Raw genomic sequence first — 25158 nt, forward strand, 5'->3', positions numbered from 1 at the left:
ATTTTTTAAAAATCTTACAAAAAATAAAAACAGAAAAAAAGAAACTACGTGTAGGGCAGACAAAGCAGAAGAGTTGTTCAACCAAAGTTCAGTACTTCCACTAACTTCAAGGAAAACTCCCATGGCTAAGTCTTTCCCTCCTCAGCTAGAGGCAGTAGGACCAGATGACATATCACTGTTTAGAAAACATGATGGAAAATGTTCTTGACTAAATTACATAAGCCTTAGTAAAATTAATCACGAGAGAACTTACCCTGGAGGACACTCTATCCCAGGACTGCTTTACCAATGCTTGGTCAAGTGACAATTTACCGTCTCTATGTACTGGTTGTATTAAATGTTCGATCTGCTTCCTTTTTATTTCATATTGAACTCTGAAGTGCTTAAATGACTAGAAGAGGAAAAACAGAAACGACATGGACACGAGTCAAAAACAGCAAAAGCAAAGGAAACCACATTTCCTAAATAACAATCCTTCATATTTGGATAACATACTCAATATACGTTGTTGATAATAATGATGACAAGTCGTGATACTGATAGCACTGCCATTCATCAAGCCCTGATGATGAGCCTGGCCCCATGCTAACTGCTCTTTGCACATCATCTCGCCTGGCTTTCTCCATCACCCTACAACATCGACATGCCCTATTATTATTACCAGAGGAAGCCCAGAGGTAACTTGGCAAGGGCAAGTAGTGGAGGCAGGAGTAAAACCTAAGATTTCTCATTTCTAGTTAAATAATCTATGTACAAGTCCATGCTCATCAAGAAATCGTAGAAAACAGGAATATAAACCTATGTTAATAATCAAAATAGTTGCTTTACTTCAAAGTAAATAACAGTTAAATAATAAACCAAATAACTTAGAGATACAAATTATATACATCAAAGTACTACTAATTTGAAGATATCTAAATTTGTGTTTAAGTAAGGCTATCTAAAGAGTTTTACATAGGGGACCTCATTTATATAATAATATTTTGCTTTAACTTTATGGCATTAAAATATTAATTATCGTGTCATTTCTTTTATCGTGGTGTGTATAACATAAATTTGTAATATGTAGATTTAACCATAAGTCAAATGTTAAACTAAAAAAGTAGTGATTTTAATAAAAGTTCTACATTTTACATTAAAATAGCACATCCTGGAATAAAATTCCACGTCCAAATATGAATTGAACATGCCACTAAAATGTGTAATTATGTTAAAGAACGTAAGAATGGCCCTACAGAGTCTAGCAGGTAACACATCTGAAAGAATCCGAGTAAACAAACATGTAAGTTCACATGAAGAACACTGGGGGGAGACGGTGAGTAACTATTTTACCACAACTTTTATCTTCCGTTTCCTCCTACTTCACGTAATTTAAAAATACCAAAACATAAAATTGATCTTTAATTTTACTTAACAGAATTTCAATTTTATTCCACAGAATGAAAAAAAATGGAAAATACACTGTTATGGTAAGTAGAAACAGAAAATGCTGATTATGTAAGAAACACACAGACGAAAATGTCCCCTATATTCAGATTTCACAAGCTCTCTAACCCTTTTTTAAGAAACAGCCCTTCATCTTTGGCCTGAAGGGAGTGTTTCTATTTTGTGCTTTTCTAGTCTTTTGTTTTCCTTTTATAAAATAACATCTGTACAACAGGTAACTTCATAATTTGGAATTGATTTTTTTATAATTTATGCCTAAACTAAAACACACGCTAGTCTAATAAGTAGATTTACTCTGTTGTTGTATTTCTACTCTCAGTTTACAGGTTTCATCATTTTTTAATGAGACTCATCCAGAAAACTGTATTTTTGAGAAAAAAAAGATTACACTAGCTTTCAAAGCAAAAAATGTACACACATATAAACACATATATATTGCTTTGCTATGTTCAAATAATATAATATTGATGCAATTATCCACCTAAAGTCAGGAAGAATTTATATGTGTTATATACAATCACACACTAATGCCAATGGCTATATCGTTTATCATCTGCCATGTTTAGTCTCATATCATTGCCCCTCTTTATGTAGCAAAACCAACTGAAATATAGACTTGGATATATTATAGTTTGGCCACTAAAATGCGATGCTGTTTTAAATAGGAAAATGTTCATGCTGCATACAGTGAATTACAATTTAGTGGGGAAAACCTGGTGTAAGACTCTGTGCCTTAACAGTGAAAATTGGAAGCCGAAATCCAAGTACTGGCAGTATAAGGAGACGGGGTGGGGGTGGGGGGCAGGGGGAAATAGCAGCAGCAACAGCCCTGGACTCAGTTTGAGTGCAACAGGGTCGAACCAGGCAGGTCACAATAGAAACTGATCCCATTAATGGGCTCACTCCAAATATTCATGTTGCAAGCCTTTATTAAATTCGGCTTATTCTATAGTAGCTTTCAAGGTGGCGCTGAATTCATTTTTTGGTGGGATTTTTTTGTTATGTGACATCTGCCAGATCATGAGTTGTAGAAAAACAACAACTAGATGTTTGTGTTTTGGGTCATCTCTAAGACTCTGAGTTCTAAGCCATGAAGCCTCCTCGGAGCTCTACATACAGGGAGGGTGGACACACACAACCTAGACCTACTAACGCCACCTCCGGGATACACCCAAAGGAAACGAAAACAGGATACTGAAGAGGTATCTGCACTGCCATGTTTACTGCAGTATTATTCACAATAGCCAAGATATGGAAACAACCTGAGTGCCCATTAATGGATGAATGATAAAGGAGATATGAGATATATACACAGAGAGAGAGAGAGAGACAGAGAAAGATAGAGATAGATATAGATATAGACATAGACATAGACATAGACATAGGTATAGATATAGATATAGATATACATATAGATAAAGATATAGATAAAGATAAAGATAAAGATAAAGATAGATATAGATATAAGTATAGGTATAGGTATAGGTATAGGTATAGGTATAGGTATAGATAGAGATAGAGATAGAGATATGGGGGGAGAGGGAGGGAGAGAGGGAGAGATGTCTATATTTCTAAATATCATAGAAAGGACATCCTCCTATTTGTGACAACACATTACGCTAAGTGAGATAAGGCAGACAGGAAAAGACAAATAATATACAATATTACCTCCATGTGGTATTTCAAAAAGCCAAACTCATAAAGACAAATTAAAATGGTGGTTTCCAAGGGATGGGGGGTGAAGGTGGGGGATAGGACAGATATTATTTAAGTACACAAACTTCCGATGAGTGGTAAATAAATCCTAGAGATCTAAAAGCACAGTATAGTGAATATAGATGACAATATTGTATTATAGTCATCAGACTTGCTAAGGGACTGGAATGTAACTATCCCAACCACAAAAAAGAAATACTTACGCAATGTGACGGAAGTGCTAATTATTTCTACAAGGGCAATCATATTACAATATATAAATGTATTATATTTTTTAAAACTACTTATTTACCCAGAAATACAATTATTATTATTTTTTATTTATTTTCCAGAGAGAGAGAGACAGAGAGAGACAGAGTATGAATGGGGGAGGGGCAGAGAGAGAGGGAGACACAGAATCCAAAGCAGGCTCCAGGCCCTAAACTGTCAGCACAGAGCCTGATGGAGGGCTTGAATCCACGAACTATAAAATCATGACCTGAGCCAAAGTTAGATGCTTAACAGACAATTATTACAATTTCATGCAAAGTTAAGATAATACATATTATTTCTTTAAAGATTTTTTTCTCACTAATATCATTAGAAAGACTGAACATGGATTAAAAAGCTTTTAAGAAACTGAAATCACTTCTTCATACATTACCTGATATTTATCCTGTAAATTTGATTCCGTCATCTGTGCCCTTGTCAAATCTCTTTCAAATTGTTCTATCCAGACTTTTGTTTCCTTCAAAATTAGCCCGTCTTCTCTCTAGAAACCAGCAGACATTACGTTGTCATCAATGTACATTTATTTAATTGCTGATTAATACCTGGCTGATTCTAAAATGCCCCAAATATTTAGTAAGTTCCAATTGTCTCTGAAAGTTTTTCTCTCTCCTCTCCCTCACTTATTTTGGGAAATAAGAGGCAAAAGTTAAATCTAAAAAAATAGCTTAATTATCTTGCTGAATATTGAAATTATCCACCTCCATTACTTTCTCAAGAAACACTAATTTAATTAAGAGAATGTGCTCAAGAGGAAATGCCCTAAGTACAAAAATACTCAGGAAGAGCAATGGCTGGAGAGGACTGAACACACAGGCCTGGGGGTGCTCTTAATCCAAGGTCATTCATAGCCCAGAAGACTACTCTGGATGAGACTAATTTTGGCTGAATCCAAGGAATGACAGCCACAGTAACATTGTGGACTAGTATTATTTAAAAATGCTATTCAGGATTATAACGTAAGCTTCACGATGTCAGAAAATATTTATTTTGTTCAATATATTTTGTTCTATTACTAGACCCTGGCAACACAGCACCTATAAATATTTACCAAAATATTTGCTGAATAAATGTATCCAGGCTACCACTCACATCTCAAAAATGTAAAAAAAATAGAGATCTTATATAATTTTTTCCACAAATAATAGCAAGCCATTCTATTATTTAGTGAAAATATCCTAATTTTTCATCAAGACTTCTTATCTGGTAAGAATGCCAAATTAATCAAAAACATATTTAACATGGTTCTTGACACTTACAAATAGCTTCCAACTACAGGAGCTCACTTGGTCACAGCCCTGTGACACAGATGAAACGGCTGATGACAGGTGAAGTGGCAAAGTAGACAGTGTTGGCCATGGAGGCAGGTCAACCTGGTTGCGAATTCTGGTTCTGACATGTACCAACTCTGTGACTTTGGACACAATGTTTTTTAAATCCTCTCTAGTGCTGTACCATCATCTGAGTAGATATCACACACCGCTTCCCCAGTTTGGGGGAGAATTCGAGAAAACCTGTGCGGCACACCCAACACAGAGATTGGCACATGCTGCTGTCGTGACCCACACCTTCTCTCACTTTCCAGTCTTGAAAAGCAATCCTGTCCTGCCTGAAACATTTTGCTCTGAATAATGCCTTCCTCAGAGCTCAGCTCAGACACAACCTCTCTAGAAAGATTTTTCTGACCCAGAAGTCTTGTTGGATCCCTCTTCTGTGCCAGCGGTTCTCACACATCAGCATGCGTGACAATCACCTGCAGGACTTCTGAAAATAGATTGCTGGGCACCACCCTCGGTCTTCCTTGGCTTGGTATGACTGGGGTGGAGGCTGAGAATCTGTGTTTCTAAGAAATTTCCAGGTGAATCTAATGTTGCTGGTCTAGTGACCACATTTTGAGAATACTTCTCTGATCCTGTAACAACCTGAGCTCAAATATTCACTAGAAAAACACTATTTTTATATCGTCCGCTTGTCTCTTCCCCTCCATCCATGGTACAAACCCCTTATTTATCTTATTTTTCTCTAGCCTAACATTGTGTCTAGCCCTCAGTCTCACTCAATATACAATGGTAGAATAAATGATTGGTCATATAGGTCGGTAGAGAAAGAAATGAACAGGAGCCCAAAACTCTAAAGTTTTAGTTCTTCCCAAGATGGCTCTTTTGAATGAACAGATAAACATGACCAAAGCGCATGGTTTATTACCAGGTGACTGGTTGACTATCACACCCATAAAAGCACAAATGGCATATTCTTATGAGCTCAGAAGAACAAAATGCTCCTGGTCTACCTCCAAGATACCAGAGGCCAACGTGACCGATACGAGGGAGATCATCGAAATGACATGGACCTCACTGTGAGCCTCCAATGACCTGTTTCTCACCAACTGAAATTTTTTCACAAAGTCACCTTAGAGAAAGGATTATGTTAACTTCATTAGGGTTCATCTAGTAAATGGCTTTTCTACTGGTGGGCCAGTGTCAAGCAAATTGCAATAAGGTAAGAAGCATGGAGCTATTTACACACTCAACATTCTCCTCTTAAGAGGAAACTGAAATACAAACAATATTTAGATTCCCAGAGCTCAGTTAGTCTAGCGGCTTTTCTTCGACTGGTAACCTTACCAGCATTCAAAGACACGGAGGTCTATTTGTCTAGAGAAGACCATCTAAATTCCAAGCAACATTCCTGCCTGGAACTCATGCCAGCATTCTCATGACTGTTTCTCTTTCCTTCTCTTTCTCTTTCTCTCTTTTTCATTCAAATATACACGCAGGCACTTTTATATGTTCTGCAGTATGTTTAATGTACATCAACTCATGATTCATGGGGCATGAAATAGAAATTACTTTAACATTTGATATACAATTAGTTACTTTTAATTTGTTATTTGAATGTTGGCATCATTATATTTTATTGATAGATCTTTAACCTCAGCCCTAGATGGAATATAAGAAAAATGGAAAACAAATAGGATAACTTAGAATTGGGACAGACCTCACAGTCATTAATCCCACGAGTATTCCTGAGCACTACCATGCGTCATGAACTTTACTAAACTATGTGGCCACATACTGAGCAGAAGAGATGTAATAAACCTCAGGATACAAGCTAACTGAGTACTTACCTTTTTCAAGTAATTATTTCCTACTTAATATTTTAAAATATAAAAATAAATCTTTAGCTTTGTTTTTATTTTGCATGTCACATATAAAGAAGCCAAATGTTGTTATTGTAAATTTTTCCTTTCATTAGTGCTGTTAAGTGTTATTAAGAAGAAATTAATTGATGCCATCTTATAATTAAAGATTAGTGGGAAAGTCCATGGGAGTGGCTCAGGCTACAATTAACATTTCATAACATTTACGTAGGTTATTTGTTCTATTAGAAAGAAAAGGAAATAACAGAATTAATGTATTAAAAGAAACGTGTATATAAAAGCAAATACATGCAAAGGAATGGCTAGTAAGCTATGGAATGTAGGACATTTGAAAGAGGTCACTAATTCAAGATTATTTACATCTTACCTTAAAATTTTGGATAGAATTTGCAAAAGATGGAAAACCTGGAAGTATTTCCTAACAATATGAAAACAACATAACATATAGAAAAAGAATATAAATCAAGGACAAAAGATTATATAGGAAATAAGAAAAAAATCAATGGAGAGGCATCTATCCATAAACAAACAGATGATAATTTTATGGGTATAGTTACTTTAAGAGATTGTCATAACTTTTGAAAGCATCAAAATGCTCAAATATAATAAGGAAAGTTAGTATTCTAGTATTTGATGTTTTGTTTTAATTTTTGGCAATGTTTACATTTTATAAATGTTTACATGTTAAAATATTAACGATTTAAATGGTGAACTATACAAAAAAAGAGGTATATTAATTCATTTCTCTTCTCTATAAATACACTGAGTGCTAATTATTCAAGGAAGACCTTTAGAAAAAAAGTTTATCAGTTTTATTGGGTGGACTAAGAAAGGCATAGCAATGTCTACTTCCATTAAGAAAATTAAATTTAAAATTGATCTATATGTCTGTTTTTGTGCCAGTACCATACTGTCTTGATGATTACAGCTTTGTAGCAGAGGCTAAAGTCTGGTATTTTGATGTCTCCCGCTTTGGTTTTCTTCTTCAATATTACTTTGGCTATTCAGGGTCTTTGTGGTTCCACACAAATTTTAGGATTGCTTGTTCTAGCTTCGAGAAGAATGCTAGTGCAATTTTGATTGGGATTGCATTGAATGTGTAGATTGCTATGGGTAGTATTGACATTTTAACAATATTTATTCTTCCAATCCATGAGCATGGAATGTTTTTCCATTTCTTTGTATGTTCTTCAATTTCCTTCATAAGCTTTCTATAGTTTTCAGCATACAGATCTTTTACATCTTTGGTTAGGTTTATTCCTAGGTATTTTATGATTCTTGGTGCAACTGTGAATGGAACAGAATAGAGACTCCAGAACTGGACCCACAAATGTATGGCCAACTAATCTTCGACAAAGCAGGAAAGAATATCCAATGGATAAAAGACAGTCTCTTTAACAAATGGTACTGGGAGAACTGGAAAGCAACATGCAGAAGAATGAAACTAGACCACTTTCTCACACCATTCACAAAAATAAATTCAAAATGGATGAAAGACCTGAATGTGAGACAGGAACCCATCAAAACCCTAGAAGAGAAAGCAGGAGAAAACCTCTCTGACCTCAGCCACAGCAATTTCTTACTCAACACATTTCCAAAGGCAAGGGAATTAAAAGCAAAAATGAACTATTAAGACCTCATCAAGATAAAAAGCTTATACACTGCAAAGGAAACAATCAACAAAACTAAAAGGCAACCGACGGAATGGGAAAAGATATTTCCAAATGACATATCGGATAAAGGGCTAGTATCCAAAATCTATAAAGAACTCACCAAACTCCACACATGAAAAACAAATAATCCAGTGAAGATATAGGCAGAAGACGTGAATAGACACTTTTCCAAAGAAGACATCCAGATGGCCAAAAGGCACATGAAAAGATGCTCAACGTCACTCCTCATCAGGGAAACACAAATCAAAACCACACTGATACACCACCTCATGTCAGTCAGAGTGGGCAAAATGAACAAATCAGGAAACTATAGATGCTGGAGAGGATGTGGAGAAATGGGAACCCTCTTGCACTGTTGGCGGGAATGCAAAGTGGTGCAGCTGCTCTGGAAACAGTGTGGAGGTTCCTCAAAAAATTAAAAATAGATCTACCCTATGACCCAGCAATAGCACTGCTAGGAATTTACCCAAAGGATACAGGACTTCTGATGCATAGGGGCACTTGTACCCTAATGTTTATAGTAGTACTTTCAACAACAGCCAAATTATGGAAAGAGCCCAAATGTCCATCAACTGATGAATGGATAAAGAAGATGTGGTTTATATATACAATGGAATATTAATTGGCAATGAGAAAGAATGAAATCTGACCATTTGTAGCAACGTGGATGGAACTGGAAAGTGTTATGCTAAGTGAAATAAGTCAGGCAGAGAAAGACAGATACCATATGTTTTCACTCCTATGTGGACCCTGAGAAACTTAACAGAAGACCTGGGGGAGGGGAAGGGGGGAAAAAAAGTTACAGAGAGGTAAGGAGGCAAACCATAAGGGACTCTTAAATACTGAGAACAAACTGAGGGTTGATGGGGGGTGGGGGAGAGGGGAAAGTGGGTGATGGGAACTGAGGAGGGCACCTGTTGGGATGAGCACTGCGTGTTGTATGGAAACCAATTTGACAATAAATTATACATAAAAAACAAAATAAAATAGATCTATAAAGTATACACTTTAAATAAACTCATGAAAAAGATACAGCAATCAAATATACCAAAAAATGGAAGCCTGGAGACACACTGATGCCAAGCTTTTTTTTTTTAATTAAACATTTTTTTTTAATTTATCTATTTTTGAGACAGAGAGACAGAGCATGAGTGGAGGAGAGCCATAAAGTGAGGAGACAAAGAATCTGAAGCAGGCTTCCGGCTCTGAGCTGTCAGCACAGAGCCCGATGCAGGGCTTGCACCCATGAACTGTGAGATCATGACCTGAGCCGATGCCAAGCTTTTTAAAAGAGAATTAAAAGAGGACTGTCTGGGTGGCTCAGTTGGTTATCATCTAACTCTTGATTTCAGCTCAGGTCGTGATCTCATGGTTCAGTTTGTGGGATCAAGCCCTGTGTTGGGCTTCCTGCGGGCAGCAGGAAGCTGGCTTGTGCCTGAATTCACTTTCTCCTTCTCTCTCTGTCTGCCCCTCCCCTGCTCATGCTCTGTCTCTCAAAATAAATAAATAAACTTAAAAAATAAAACAAAATAAAAGTGAATTAAAAGAACTTATTTCCCAAGACTTGGTTAGACAAATACCAAGTATTTTGAGGTAATGGCATCAACAGCTGTAATGTGTAGAGTCTATAAAATAATTAAATATAAATAAATAAAATCAAAATGTTTGTACTAGATAGAATTAGGTGGCCATTTAGCTGCATTGAGCAAAGAGAAGCCCTACATCATGAAAAACATAAAATTCTTTTTTTCTTTTTGAAAATCTTCATTTTTAGATTTCCCATTACAAATGCCACATTAAAAAAGGAGCAAAGTTTAGGATATATTTTCCTCAAAATTAATTTTTGAAATACCCCTGAAGAATCATATGCATTCTCTTTTTAGGAAGGGATAGAGAAAACTTGAAAAGAACAATCAGAACTTATTTTCCAGACAATGAAATTAATCTCTTAATAATAAAGCCTCTTGAGTAAAGCATATTAACAGGCTTATGTCAGGAATGTGTGTCTTTCAAATCTTGAAGCGTTTTGGCATTAAATTCTTGCTCATGAGCATTAACAAAAGCACATCCTTTTGTTTCTCCAACGCTGCCAGTCACAGAGTTTACTCATCTGGAGCGATGATTAATGTCACAGAAATTAAAACAGTACAGACTCAGAAACCTGATCAGAAATATATCCAATTGGGTAATACAAAAACTTTTGATATGAAAATCAGATGAAAAGCTGATTTTCTCATTGCTGTAGGGGGTTAAGTCTAATACGCTTTCTGATAGAGCAACAACCACACTCGATTATACTGTCAAAACCCAGAAAGCCCCAAATGACTCCAAAGTACATGCGTCAGTCCATGCTAGGATTTGTGTAGAAAGTCGGCTTTTGCCTCCCGTGGGTCTTCTTAGAAACATTTACTTTGCTAACTACAGATAAGTTACTCTAGTGGTCAACATGTGTGCCTGAATCCTGTCAAAGAACAAAACGGGTTTCCTGAAATGATAAGCTTTTAAAAACCTAACATAGTTATATCAAAAGCCAGATTAATTTCAACCGAGCAACCTAGGAAATGCCAGTTACCATTGTTCTGCTTAATTTTTTATGAAGTCACAGATCTCTATTAGTGTAATACCTTCTCCTGGTTGAACACTTTGGGTTACGAGCCCTTGGCCTTTGCCACCTTAGACTTGTCTCTATTTAGAAAACGTATTAAATGTTTTTCTGGTTTCTCTTCATGATAATCTCAAACTGCTTTGAAAACTCTTGTTGAGACCTGAGCAGTGAAATCAGACAGGTAGCTTTTTAACACATCTTGAAAATTCCACTTATTTCTCTCCCTGTTGTCATTTTATCTTACATTTAATTTCAAATTCAGTAGTAAATCTACCTCACTATCATTAAAAAAATGATAATAAAAAAATGAGAAGAATGGGAATATTGATTATTAAAGTCTGGGAAAATAGGCATGCTGGTGTGCTGGCTGAAGTATAAAATGGGACAAAGTTTCCACAGGAAAATTGGACAAAATCATTTCAAAAAGCAGTAAAAACCTACATTCCCTTTAGCTTAGAAATTCCACTTTTAAGAAAGAATCATAAAGCAATGTTTTATTACAAAATTGTTCATAAACATATTTTTTATAATGGCAAAATTCAGAAATTTTCAACAATGAAGATTAGATAAATTATTGTACATCTAGATGATGTCCTGGAGAGAATGGCATAAGAAGAAATTTTTTTATAATGTTGACAGAAAAAGAAAATGATAAAATTGTATGTATACTATAATTCTTATTTTTGTTAAAATATTCTATGCATCTACATACATATAAAAAATGTTGGTAACTGACACCACATAGTAATTTTTTTCTCTAGGACAGGGTCTCTCTAGAAGATCAAGTACAAATAATTTTCTTTTTCCTTTATTCACTTTTTTCTTTTTTATGACAATGAACATATGTCATTTGAGCAGTATAAAAAATATAAATGTTATTCAAACTATTGAGAGCTTGAAAAAATCTAATCACAGTGAATAATTAGAACTTTTACAAGTTTGCCTTACTTCCATATGTTTGTTGTGACTAGTGACTTATATAATAAATCTAAAAGTCAAAATTAGATTTTCTCAGATTGAACAGAATATGGGGACTCAAGTTCTAGAAGCACAAATGACATAGATATAAAATTGCTTCATCCTCAGATTACTAAATGAATTTCCCAACATGGCTATCTTTCCTCAATTTTAATTCATCAGTGTTACACGTCTAAGCATTTATCATTGATGCTCTCTGACATATCCAACATACCCACCAGCAAAATCTTTCCCGGTAACCTCTTCCCCAATTGCTGATATCTATTCTTTACTCAGTTGCTCTCCTTTTGAAATGCATTCCAAAATAAAATAATAAAATAAAATAAAATAAAATAAAATAACATAACATAACATAACATAAAACAAAACAAAATTTAATTTAATTTAATTTAAAAATGCATTTAAATTTAATTTTTAGAAAGCAGCATGCTTAAACATCTGGGTCACTATCACTGAGTGTGCTATCAGTGCTCAAAGAAGAAAAGTACTTACATCATTCTCTTGCCCATCAGTGCCTGTGTTGTGGATGTCAGGGTAATGCTTCAGAAACTGGGCTACATAGGTCATAATAGACTTCTCATCTGGTTTATCCACATCAACATCTGGAACAACCAAAACCAAATGTGGATAGATTAATTAGCATTATTTATAGTGCTAATCTAACAACATTGAAATCTAGCTAATATGCCAAAAGAGAGTGCCCTCAGTGCAGAAGAAAAATAGAATTAATATTTCAAGATGGTGAGGGAGGGGAAACCAATTTAGTTTGGATGATACATGATGGGAATATTATGGCTCAGAAACATGACACATTTTAACTAAGAAATTTTAGGAAAGTAATTCATGTTTAATTTAAATAATCTCAACATTAATTCATCAGAAATCTGAGATCCTATATCATTATTCAGATGTTCTGTGTCATTAATAAAATATAAATAATATGTAAATTTCAGAACAGGGGCAAGTGGGGAGTAAAAAGCACTTACAGGTAAATGATGTGACTATAGAGCCTGTATACTGTATCTGGCCAAATATAGATAAGCTCTGTCTTGCCCCCACAAGTTTTATTTTAGAAAAGAGGGAGATGCCTTATGTTCAGTTCCTTGGATAGCCTCTCCCTTATGCTTGATTCTCTCTAAATTACTATACTTTGAATAGTCAAGTACTCTGAAGGAAACACAGAGCCTGAAAAGATATTTTTAAGTGTAATAAAACCAGTAAAAATCAAGCAAAGGTATTTATACAAATTTAATCAGTAGCTTAGACTGGGGGTAAGACTGTATACATAAAAGTGTTGAATGTTTTCAATCATCTTTTAACTATCTCTTTTAAAGGCAACGAGAAGGTGATTACATTTGGAGATTACAAATACCCACAAAGCAAAAAATATAACCAAACAAAAGCCATGAAAACCAAAATATAAACTGCCCTAATATTTTGTAATGTTTCTTGTGATGGGAGATAGAATTTCTAGGGACTATCAGTGCCAGTTTAAAAAGTGCTGCAACTCCAAAGGCTTCAAAGGAAACAGTGATAATGTATTCTGGAATGTGCTGGAGGACTCCAAGGTGATTGCAGAAACAACAAGATCACTGATGTGGAAGACACATGTGAAAAACGAGAAGAACTTTCAGGAGATGTAAAAGTGAAAAAAAAACATTTACCACATGATTTAATACAATAAGTGCATTTAAGTATACATGAGATGAAATCATAAAATAATTGTTATAATAGGGTTTGGTCTATTTCATCTGTATTCCTAAAAGTTTATACATTCAAGTGGGCTAAATGACTTTTTTTAAATGTCTTTTCAAAAATTAATTAATTTTTATACTTTTAATTTTTTCAATTAAAGTTTAAGCTCAATAACTTTTTGAGGGGGTAGTTTGCATTAGGAAAACAAAAGATCACCTTCTATCTGGGCTAGCCCTGCATCTGGGCAACTTCAGTTTCTATCATCAAAGTAAAAACATTAAGCTTCTCTGGCTGAGTGGGTATGAAAAAAACCATTTATACCTTCCTCCTGGCCTACTCTGGGAAAAAGTGAGGGGTCCATGTATGTGGTTTTCTCCTTGAGCTGAACAGTATATTGGATACTACTGGTTTGTGTGTGTGTGTGTGTGTGTGTGTGTGTGTGTGTGTGGTGCAGAAACAAGGTGGAAAGCTGTTGGCTATCCTAGTGAATGTGGGGGGCTCCCTGCGGGTTCCCAAAGTGGCAAGGGATCTCCACGTTGCTTTCATCTCACGGGAAGTCAAACAGGGCTTTGTAGGTATCTGTAACCTTGCAGGCACAAGTGTCCCACTTAGACCCTGTTTTAGAGGTAGTCATGCTTACTCTGAAATCTCATCTTTAAAAATAATTTGCTTTCATTGTATTGACTTTTCTGCATCATTAATAGAAATATTCGTAACTGCCAACCGAAATAAGAAATTGTCTGCAGCATTTGGAAAATTCACTTTTACCCCGTGTATTTCAATATGACAAACAATATATACAGTTTACTAAAGTTTATTAAAGCCATCAAAATTGTCTCTTGAAGGCTTGAAGGAGTTTAATCAATTCCCATAATGTCTTAAAATTCACAGCCTTACCAAAAAGGTGCCAGATAATTCTAATGAAAAATAGCAGTTGACCATTGGTGTGGTTTTCCCCATTGATACCAGAACACTGGATGACTATCAACATTTCCAAGTTTCTAAGGCTGACATTTTAAAGATATGATATTAGATCATTAATATCTTATGTCTTCCAGATTCTTTGTTATATAAGTAGAGTAATTCTTTTATCCTGGATTCTCCTCTTCCCCCTAATGTCCACACACTTCTAAAGCTTTCATTCTACCCTTTACCATATTGAGTAGGTGCACGTCACCTGGCTGACACCAGCAATGTCAAAGTGCTGTTTGGAGCAGCAGAGCTGTTATTTTGCTCCCATATATCATGGCAAATATTTTCCCAAAAGAAAATTAGTGCAGGAAGGTACTATTTCTTACTGCTTTTCTAAAGATTTCTGGCCTCTACTAAGGTCTCAGAAATCATCTGGAATTTCTGCCGTTAAGAAACAGAAACCTACCGAGTTGATGTGTGTACACAAGAACCAGCAATTATTCAACTTGCCTTCAGGATCCAGTAGTCTTGGAATTCCTAGTTCTGATTCAGCAATAGTGAAAGCTTCCTCCAGGTTTTCCCGGTTAGATCTGCCTTTCACTTTCTCCAAGTCCACTAGTTCTGGTCGAATGGCATGGATGACCGAATGAAAGGCAACTCCACTTCTCCAACTCCGCCCGAAGTCCTTTACGTCTATTCCCGTCTGCCTTAATGTGATAAAAAATAAATAAAATAAAATAAAATAAAATAAAATAAAATAAAATAATGTCACATTCTGAATCTGAATAGGTAATATGCACTTTCCTCAAGGACTAATGCAAAATCTAATCCTCAACAATGACTGATGTGCAGTTAGCTATATCAGCTGCTTGAAAAAAATGAGGCAAAACAAAATTGTTAGAGGGTAACAAGATGGCAAGAGTTTTCTATATTAGATTTTTCAGTAATTGTGATGTCCAATTTAAAGCACATTTTTAAAGGAAACTAATTCAGAGAAAACATGTCTGGTAAAATAAAAAAGAAAAAATTATGAAACACCAAAATTGATAGTAATTTATCATTGTATATTTTTGAAGTATCTAGCACAATTCTTTTTTTTTTTTTACTAATTTTTTAAGTGTTTATTTATTTTTGAGAGAGAGACAGTGTGAGCCAGGGAGGAGCAGAGAGAGAGAGGCAGAGACACAGAATCCAAAACAGGCTCCAGGCTCTGAGCTGTCAACACAGAGCCCAATGCGGGGCTCAAACTCACAAACCATGATATCATGACCTGAGCCAAAGTCGTATGCTTAACCAACTGAGCCACCCAGGCACCCCATATCTAGCACAATTCTAATGACAGTGATACATATCAATGTGTTGTGCATGCACAGGTATTAACATACCAAGATAATATGGCTGAATTGTATGCAATTCATTAGAATGAACAAATACAAATGGATGTGATCCTATCTGTAAATCAATCACACAGGAGCCTATACTCCACATGAGTCCAGACAAGTTTCCATTTACACACTGTCAAATTATTTGAACAAATTGTTTGTTTGTTTGTTCGGTTGGTTGTGTCTTGGGGGAGAGAGAGAGAGCAGGGAGGGGAAGAGAGAGAGGGAGACAGAGGATCCAAAACTAGCTCTGGGCTGTCAACACAGAGCCAGATGTGGGGCTTGATCTCACAAACCATGAGATCAAGACCTGAATTGAAGTTGGTCGCTTAACCTACTGAGCCACCCAGGCATTCCTGATCAAATTGTTTTGTAAACTCTGTTTTTGGAATTGTCTTGAGAACAATGTCCTGTAGCAAATCTTTGTTCTTTTGTGGTGGATATGATTAATTTGAAGCCAATTGTGATAATTAAGAATCATTCCAGTTGGTAGTAATATTTTGTTGTTGAAAATAAAAGCAATAAATCACAATGAATTTTGTTTTTCTATCTGTAACTTGTCAACTATACACAAAGGCAGCTCCAAAAAGGAAGCTGCAACGATGTCTTTAAGCAACATCCCTTGGTTAAGTCTAGAGCCTTTAAAGGTGACCAATTAATTAGGTGACATTCAATGGATAAATATCTTGGCAGTCTCTTTTTAAAACATTAGTCTCATTACAGCTGTTTCTAAATGAAGCAGAGATAACATCTTTTTTTTTTTTTTTTACTATAGTCTCAAAATTTCCATGAGCTGTCAGATATATTTGGCTGGTAACACTAATATACCAAGTTGATACCAATTTTTTTTTAACGTTTATTTATTATTGAGAGACAGAGAGAGACAGAGCATGAGTATGGGAGGGGCAGAGAGAGGTGGAGACACAGAATCTGAAGCAGGCTCCAGGCTCAGAGCTCTCAGCACAGAGCCCAACGCGGGGCTCGAACTCACAAACCATGAGACCATGACCTGAGCTGAAGTTGGATGCCCAACCGACTGAGCCACCCAGGCGCCCCAATAAATGCCCTTAAGTTTTATCTCTGCAAACTAAAAAGTCATTTTAAACCCTGTATTACCAATGTACATTCAGCTTGCATAAAATACACTTTCATAAAAATAAATACTTTATGTACGATTGATACATTTATTAATACAACAAGGTAATAAATGCTCTTAAATTTTATCTCTGCCAACTTAAGTTTCACTTGAAATCCTGTTTTACCAATGTACATTCCGTCTGCGTACAACATGCTAAAAATAGCATCACTGGATCTCATCACTGACTTCATAAATGTATATTTTCAAAACAATTTTGTAAGATTTCAGTAGTTATAAAGTAACCTTGCATCTTCTCTTAGTTCTTTCAGAGTTTCCATCTCTGGTAGCATGCATATAATATTTTCAGCCAATGTCTGGCACACGGGCAGATCCCCACCCAAGTGGGACAGCGTGTTCTTGTTAGCTCTTTTTTTGTACATTTGCCTCCGGCTTCATCTTATTTTTCCATCTACATTTTCTTTTTTCACATTTTCTCATTTAAAGATGTTTTTGGGGGCACCTGGGTGGCTCAGTCAGTTAAGCATCCAACTTCAGCTCAGGTCATGATCTCACGGTTTGTGAGTTCGAGACCCATGAGTTCGAGTCTCTGTGACAGTTCAGATCCTGGAGCCTGCTTCAGATTCTGTGTGTCCCTCTCTCTCTGCCCCTCCCTTGCTCATGCTCTGTCTCTCTCTATCTCTCAGGAATAAATAAATAGTTTTAAAAAATTAAAGAATAATAACAAAAAGATGTTTTTGTTTTCACAGCCACCTCAAATTATTTCTTAACAAAGCAAGGTGGCGTAAGTAATAATTAGCTAACAAATATTCATCATGTATTAGATATTTTCTGATTTTCTTCAACCTGTTTATTGTTTTAGGTATTTTCAAAAAGAAATGTATAAAATATTTCCCTAAATATTACTACATTGGAATAATTTTAGAAGTTTCAGTACATTTTATTTTTCTATAATGTGTTGAACACATACACCCTCCCCCCCACATGCATACCTATAATGTGTTGTATTACATCAAAACAGTAGGTGATATTTCTAAAAAGTTTTAAGTTTGAGTCCAAACTTTTCATTTAAGAATCTCAAATACAAAATCTAGGAAAACTTAGGTATGTCACTTACAGAAGTGATACAAACTTAGACTTGGACACATCACTTAAAGAAATGATGAAGTATATCCAGTTTATAGGCATTTCTGACTTCTAATATGTAATTTACCTCAAGTGATTTTCAATGGATCTGGATGTACCTATCTTCATTTGTTTCCTTATCTCACTAAGTTTTGTCTTAAAATACCATTCTTCTTCCTAGACCCTCAAAATAAGGTATGCAAATATCAGATATGCTATAGTTTAATGCTTTCATGTCTGAGAGAGTATACAGGATAGTACATTGGTTAAAAAGAGAGAGAGAGAGAGAGAGAGAGAGCACGAGAGAGAGAAGGATGGATTATGTTGCCTTACTAAAAGGGTTTTTTTTAATTTATTTCTCACATAGTTTAAAATTTTATATGAAAACAATGAATACAGTTTTGACAATGTCTGGTGTTTACTGGATGTTTTGCCCTTTCTTATCATCTACACTCTTCTAAGACTGATAAACATTCAGACCACAGAGTCTCACAGATTATCATTTTTAAAACATGTCATATACTGAAAAGGGTATAGATTCTAAAGTCTTTTACCCATATCTGGTAAAAAAAAAATTACTTGAAAAATACATATCAGGATAGTGTAAAAAATAGCTTTTAGAAAAATTATCAACAATTTGGTAAGCATAATGGAATCATGGGTTCATCACAAAATTTTTATGTTAGACAAGTCATCTCCCCAAATCTCTACACTTAATGCAGCTGTGAAATAAATGGATCTCACTGATACGTTGATGGGTGGGAAACCCTGGGATCCATAAATCTGAACATTTATACAGATAAGGAAAATACCACTTCCACTGATGTTACAAATATACAAGTTGCAGGAACGACTTTTAGTTATTATTAGATCCCCGCACATCTCTGGAAGCTAAAACACCATAGGTAGAACAAAACCAATGCAGAAAAACTCCAACAGCATTCAATTTCAGTTTACTTCAAACAACTATAATATTCAGAGAAACCAATTTATTTTTGATTAGTTTAATGTTGTGGGAAGCAATGGGCAAGAGAATATCACATCGACATTATTACAAAGTTTTATTGCAATAGCATCATGACAAGTGTCCTAGCATGTGGTCACTTGTCTCTTCCTACCCAGCACATGTCTTCTCTCTGCCCAATTAGCTGCAGAAGAGATCAGTAATTGCCACTGTAAATGAAATGCAAACAATATAGCAGCACTGTGGGCAGGTTTTTAAAATTCCATTTCTACTACAGATTCTAAAAAGCCACAAAGCTTTGCTTTCAAAAAAATTTTTGAGTACAAGTTGAATCATAAAAATATATCCCAAATTAGACAACCACCAACACACTTTAAAAGTGAAACCAAACTGTGTAAAATAGTAACACTAATTACATCTTCTCTATATTTAATTTTTATTTTTGCTCTTCAACCGCTTTAAAAATAGAACTCCCTATGCTTAGTGCTTCAATATTTTATAATGATAAGTGCTTGTTTAAAACTATTTTTCAGAAGTAGGGAATAAGATTCAGATTAGAATTAGGCACACAAAAAACAAAACAGAAAGAGAGTTAATTTGACATGTCATTTAGGAAAATCATACAAAAACAGAACCTCTTTGTGAAGAAATCTTATCACTGACCACATTAGCCCACAAAACTTTGGTCTGCTCAATTGAAAATGCTATTGAAATTGCTATGAAGAGATACTCCTTGAAAGTACTAATATTCTGTGCAGCATTATCACATGAATGTACACATATAAATTTATTATGCCCAGAAGCAAATCCACAGCCTATAAGCTGAAGTTGACAAAGGAATCTATATTCCACATAAAAGAGGAGACCCACGGAAAAAAAATTTAAAGATAAAATTGCTAGAAAGTTTTGGGAAACAACAACGAATACAATTACTTCAGAATGTGGACCTGAGTTCACATTATTATCAAATAGAACCTAACAGTCTTATGAAGAAATGATCACATTTAAACCTCTACTGTATTTGTGTAAAGATTATTTAATAAAAGCAGGACGTCCAGGGGCAACTGGGTGGCTCAGTCGATTAAGCACCTGAGTCTTGGTTTCGGACAGGTCATGCATGATCTCATGGTTTGAGCCCCATATCGGGCTCTGGGGTGACAGCACAGGGTCTGCTTGGGACTCTTTCTCTCTCTCTGCCCTCTCCACTCGCTCTCATGCTCTCTCTCTCAAAAGTAATAGACACACACACACACACACAAAAAAAAAAAACAGTCCTAACAATGACCTAAATAGATTAGCCCTCACATTATCAAAGTGTAGTTGTTAAAAAACAATTAATTGGGCTCAATCACATGAATAATGAAGGAATTCGTTTGATGACAGTACTTTCCTAGAGTATTAGTGATGGTTTCTGTTGATATTTTAATTCAAGGAAAGAATGCAACAACCGGAAGTAAACCCTTCACTCAAATGTCTCTTCAAATTCTGCAATATTGGAAAGTGCACTCAGCAATAAACCGGTAACTTAAATTACTCAAGGGTTTCCAATTTAAACAAGCTCGTGGCACTTACTTGGCTACTGTGTACTGAACCCACTTTAATAAAGCCTTCTTAGCATTTCCTTGGATCTTGGTGGCCACCTTCCGCTTACTCGGGGGGCTGGCGGTCTCCGCGCTGACCATGCTGTCCACAGAGGATGTGCTGCCAGGCAGGGACTGCAGCTGCGGCAGGTTGCTGGTCAGCTCCTCAATCTGTTTGTGAATTAACGGTGGCCAAAAATATAAGAACTGTCTTGTTATTTCCTTGGATGTTTTACTTTTCCAATTGAAAGTGACTTAAACTCACACTCTTGACATCATTGACAATGCAAGCTCTTCAGGGCATGATTGACGTGGTACTCTTCCTGGTACTTCCCACTGCATCTAAGACTACGCTATACACAGTCACGACTGCTAGTTACATACATGAATGCATGACTAAAACAAAACCTAATGGTTATCCAAACTCAGAGATGTACACCGCCCGAATGAACCATAATGTAAACAATGAACTTTGAAGGATAGTGATGAGTCAATACAGATTCGTTAATTTTAACCAGTATCACTCCGTGGAGGATGTTGGTTCCGGGAGAAGCTACTCATGTGTGGAACACAAGGTATATGGTGAGAAATCTCTGTAGTTTTTGCTCACTTTGGCTGTGAACCTAAAACTGCTCTAAAACATCAAGTCTACTTGTTTTAAAACCAACCCAATGGCTAGAAAACTTATTCTAGATGGAATGGGGAGTTAATTTCTCCCCTTACTGTCTAATAGGAGCATAAAACTGGTCCTTTCCAGAGAGCAGAAATGTTCCTAAGCTCTTTAATACACCAATATTTCATCTCCATTGTGCCCTGCTCACTTTTCAGACTGAGTACCTATGCCACAGTGTTTTGGAGGAGTTCCATATATGACATATATGACACCTTTGCAGGGAAGAGGAAATTCTTCTGCTAACAACAACAAAAGGTACATGTGAAGGTCACATTTCTTCTAACATAAGGATCAATCTCCAAGGTAGGGAAAAGGAGAGTATTATTAAAATTTCCACCACTACCTCCATCCATGACATTATATCAACCACAAAGGGAGCTATAGTTCAATACCTGGAAATACAGAATAATGGTCCACACCAATCCGAGAACTATTGATGGCCGGCCATCTGCTATATCGGTGGAGTTAATGTTGACTAGTTTAATCTGTTCAAAAAGAAAAAACTCTACTTGTAACATACCAGAAGATTATAGACCACCTAATTATGCAATAATAAGCACTTTATTAGACATCAGTACAATTTGGTCATGCCTATGTAATGGTACACAGGAGTAAGTAGGGTGAGCCATCAAGACAGACAAGCACATGGTTTCAGTGGAAATCTCAGGAGCATTCATTAGGTGCACACAAGAAAAACGACTATGGAGTGAATTTCAAAAATTTCTTTAAAGTTGAAAATATATGACATCATGCAAGGAATTACCAACAAAATACCAGACAGGAAAAAAAAAAAAGGTGGGGGTTATTTTTTACATCCAGAAGTTGACTGGAACTTAAAAGAAACTGTGATCAGTAGTTTAAGAAAAATGCACTTACTTTGAAATTTGTTACCAAATAGTATGAAATTTATGTTCTCTTTCACCTATAAAAGCCAGGAGTTAAAAATTCTAAAATTTGTACTAACCGGTGATCCTCTGTACATGGACTGACATGAAAAAAAAAGGAAGAAGATGATATACATACATACAGAATTTTTCAAAATCAGAGTTATTTGCTCAAAGGGAATAAAAATGTAGATAGCAAATTTAGAGCATGATTGGGAATATATTTTAAAGATACAGGAAAGCCAAGAAATAATAAAGTAGAAGAGGCTGTTAGGGTTCAGTTCCTTACTTTTCGGCACTGGTACCCGTAAAGCGTTCAGGATAGATGTTAACCTGTTTACAGTTGTCCACAATTATTTATTTCAATACTTTCCCAACTATTAAAAATGTTATTTCCTAAATCTCAGCAAAATGAACTGTATGGTAAAGTCTGTCTCAGCCAATCTCGGTAGAACACAATTAACAACTGCTCATTGTCTTTTCCAGAATCCCTAAACAAATTAGAAAAAAAAAATAATAAAGTACTTCTTAGATTTCTAGCTCAATAATTCTTAGACCAGATTTAATAAGAAAGTTCAGAAGTTTGTAAATGGTTTACTTTAAAAAAATTATCAGGGGCGCCTGGGTGGCTCAGTCGGTTAAGCATCCGACTTCAACTCAGGTCACGATCTTGCGGTCCGTGAGTTCGAGCCCCGCATCGGGCTCTGGGCTGATGGCTCAGAGCCTGGGGCCTGCTTCCGATTCTGTGTCTCCCAATCTCTCTGCCCCTCCCCCGTTCATGCTCTGTCTCTCTCTGTCTCAAAAATAAATAAACGTTAAAAAAAATTTTTTTTAAATAAAAATAAATAAAAAAAATTATCAGATGCAAAAATACTTTAATTAGTTTAAATGTACTAGTTATGTATCAGAGGACTAGCACGATGCTAGCGCGAAAACCACTGTAAATCACTTGAAATATACCTAAGGGATTTTGTCTCGGGGGTAAAATTCATTCGTCAGGTTTGAAGACACACAAAAAAATTGAGAATGTGCATAAATTGCAAACTTATGTGTCTACTTCTTTTAAACCTAGCACAGCATAGGACATATAATACATGTTTGTGGAAAATAAAGAACATCACATTTTTAAATTTTGTGACAGAACCCATAATCATTTTGCAATGCCCATAATCATTTTGATTACTCTTGTCTACAGCTACTCTAGAATTTTCTCCACCTCCATTTTAGTATCCACGGGGCACAGATATATAATACATACTAATAACCATAAGGTTAATGTATTCCATAAAGGGCAGATTATTTCTCTTTCTTTATATACCACTCTTTTTAAAAATGGTAAGTTGAATTTCTTACCTCAATCCAGCTCCAATTGTACCATGAACTTAACATATTGTACTTACGATAGAACCTAAAGATAACTCACTCAACTTCTAAAGAAAAAAAGGTTTTCTTGTACCATGAACTTAACATATTCTACTTATGATAGAACCTAAAGATAACTCACTCAACTTCTAAAGAAAAAAAGGTTTTCAGGGGCGCCTGGGTGGCTCAGTGCGTTAAGCAGCCAACCTCAGCTCACAGGTCATGATCTCATGGTTCATGGGTCAAGCCCCACATCGGGCTCTGTGCTGACAGCTCAGTGCCTGGAGCCTGCTTTAGATTCTGTGCCTCCTTCTATCTCTACCCATCTCCCCCACTTGTGCTCTGTCTCTCTTTGTCTCTCAAAAATAAATAAATGGTAAAAAAACAATAAAAGAAAAACGTTTTCAATAATTATTTTCTCTCTTAAAAACTGTATGTTCCATAATGGGCTTGTGGAGCACAGGTTTTTTGTTCATGTTTGTTTGATTGTTTGTTTGTTTTCCTTCGCTTCCCTTCCCTTGCAAAATCCTACTAAACTTGACCTATTAAATTCTTAATAGCACAGGAGAGTGGGATGGACAATAGAGAGATACCTGAAGAGACTAAAGAATTCCTAGAAACCAGAAAGAGAATGAAATCACAATGATGGACCTCACCTTCAACCTGTTGGCCCAGAGGCTGCAAGAATGCTGCCCAAGAATCTGCTTTAACAAAACTTCTAGGTTTTGTTGATTCTGATGTACGTCAGTGTTTGAGAATCCCATACTAGACAATGGCACTTGGCCCATGTAATCTCAAGAAGTTTGATTTTGCAAGCCAGAGGCCCATGTGGACTGAATTTGTGTTCCCCCCAAATTCACATGTTGAGGCCCTAAACCCCAATGTGACTGCATTTAGAGACAGGGCCTTAAGGAGGTAATTAAGGTTAAATGAAGCAGTAAGAGTGGGCCCTAATCCAATAGGGCTGGTGTCCTTATGAGAAGAGCAGAAGACACTAGAGCTCTTTCCACACCCACAGAGAGAAAAACGCCATGTGAGGACACAGTGAGTAAGTGTCTATCTGTCAGAAGAAAGAAATGAAGAGACCAACTCTGCTGGTACCTTGATCTTAAGCCTCTAGCCCCCAAAACTGTGAAAAAATAAATTTCTGTTACTTAAGCCATCCACTCTCTGGTAGTGCAATGGTAGCCATAGCATACTGAGACAAGGCCCACAGATGTTTCCAAAAAATATTCAAATTATTCAGGAATAAATTTCAAAAAAAAATTTCAGTTGAAACTCCAGATTACTAGTGTTTCTTGATATACTGGAAAACCTAACAAATAGATGCATTGACACTTTATGCTAGTTGCCTTCTACAGTGTGGTGGGGGGTGAGCCATTCTAATCAGTGATGCAGGTAGCCAACTACCCGAATCACTTAATAAATAACAAATAAATAATTAAATTTCAATAAAAACCCAGATCACTGACTTTTCTTGTTCAGTTGGAAAATCTGGGATCACCGTGCTTGATTTCACTGACGCAACTACAGTTCAAACTGAATGTTAGCTTCCGTCTTGCAGACAGGGCACAGCGCTGCTGGGTTCTCCTGTTTCCATAGGCAACCTCTAACTCGCTTCGTCTTTTACATCACCTATC

General features: G+C 35.9%; 1 protein-coding gene across 11 annotated transcripts in view; it reads right to left on the bottom strand.

Moving 5' to 3' along the window:
- SYNE1 (spectrin repeat containing nuclear envelope protein 1) overlaps positions 1 to 25158 on the bottom strand; it is a 472738-nt gene that overhangs the window by 324589 nt on the left and 122991 nt on the right. For 10 of the 11 annotated variants that reach the window (XM_047860298.1, XM_047860305.1, XM_047860304.1 and 7 more), the window contains exons 6-12: positions 21665 to 21757; positions 20592 to 20770; positions 14963 to 15159; positions 12338 to 12447; positions 6957 to 7007; positions 3806 to 3913; positions 254 to 391 (exon numbers count right to left, since the gene is read on the bottom strand). In XM_047860298.1, coding sequence (XP_047716254.1) covers positions 254 to 391; positions 3806 to 3913; positions 6957 to 7007; positions 12338 to 12447; positions 14963 to 15159; positions 20592 to 20770; positions 21665 to 21757 — 876 coding nt within the window. The remainder of the gene's footprint in view (positions 1 to 253; positions 392 to 3805; positions 3914 to 6956; positions 7008 to 12337; positions 12448 to 14962; positions 15160 to 20591; positions 20771 to 21664; positions 21758 to 25158) is intronic. The other variant, XM_047860302.1, reaches the window with a different exon arrangement.

Source organism: Prionailurus viverrinus, chromosome B2 (genome assembly GCF_022837055.1).
Source record: "Prionailurus viverrinus isolate Anna chromosome B2, UM_Priviv_1.0, whole genome shotgun sequence".
NCBI lineage: Eukaryota > Metazoa > Chordata > Mammalia > Carnivora > Felidae > Prionailurus > Prionailurus viverrinus.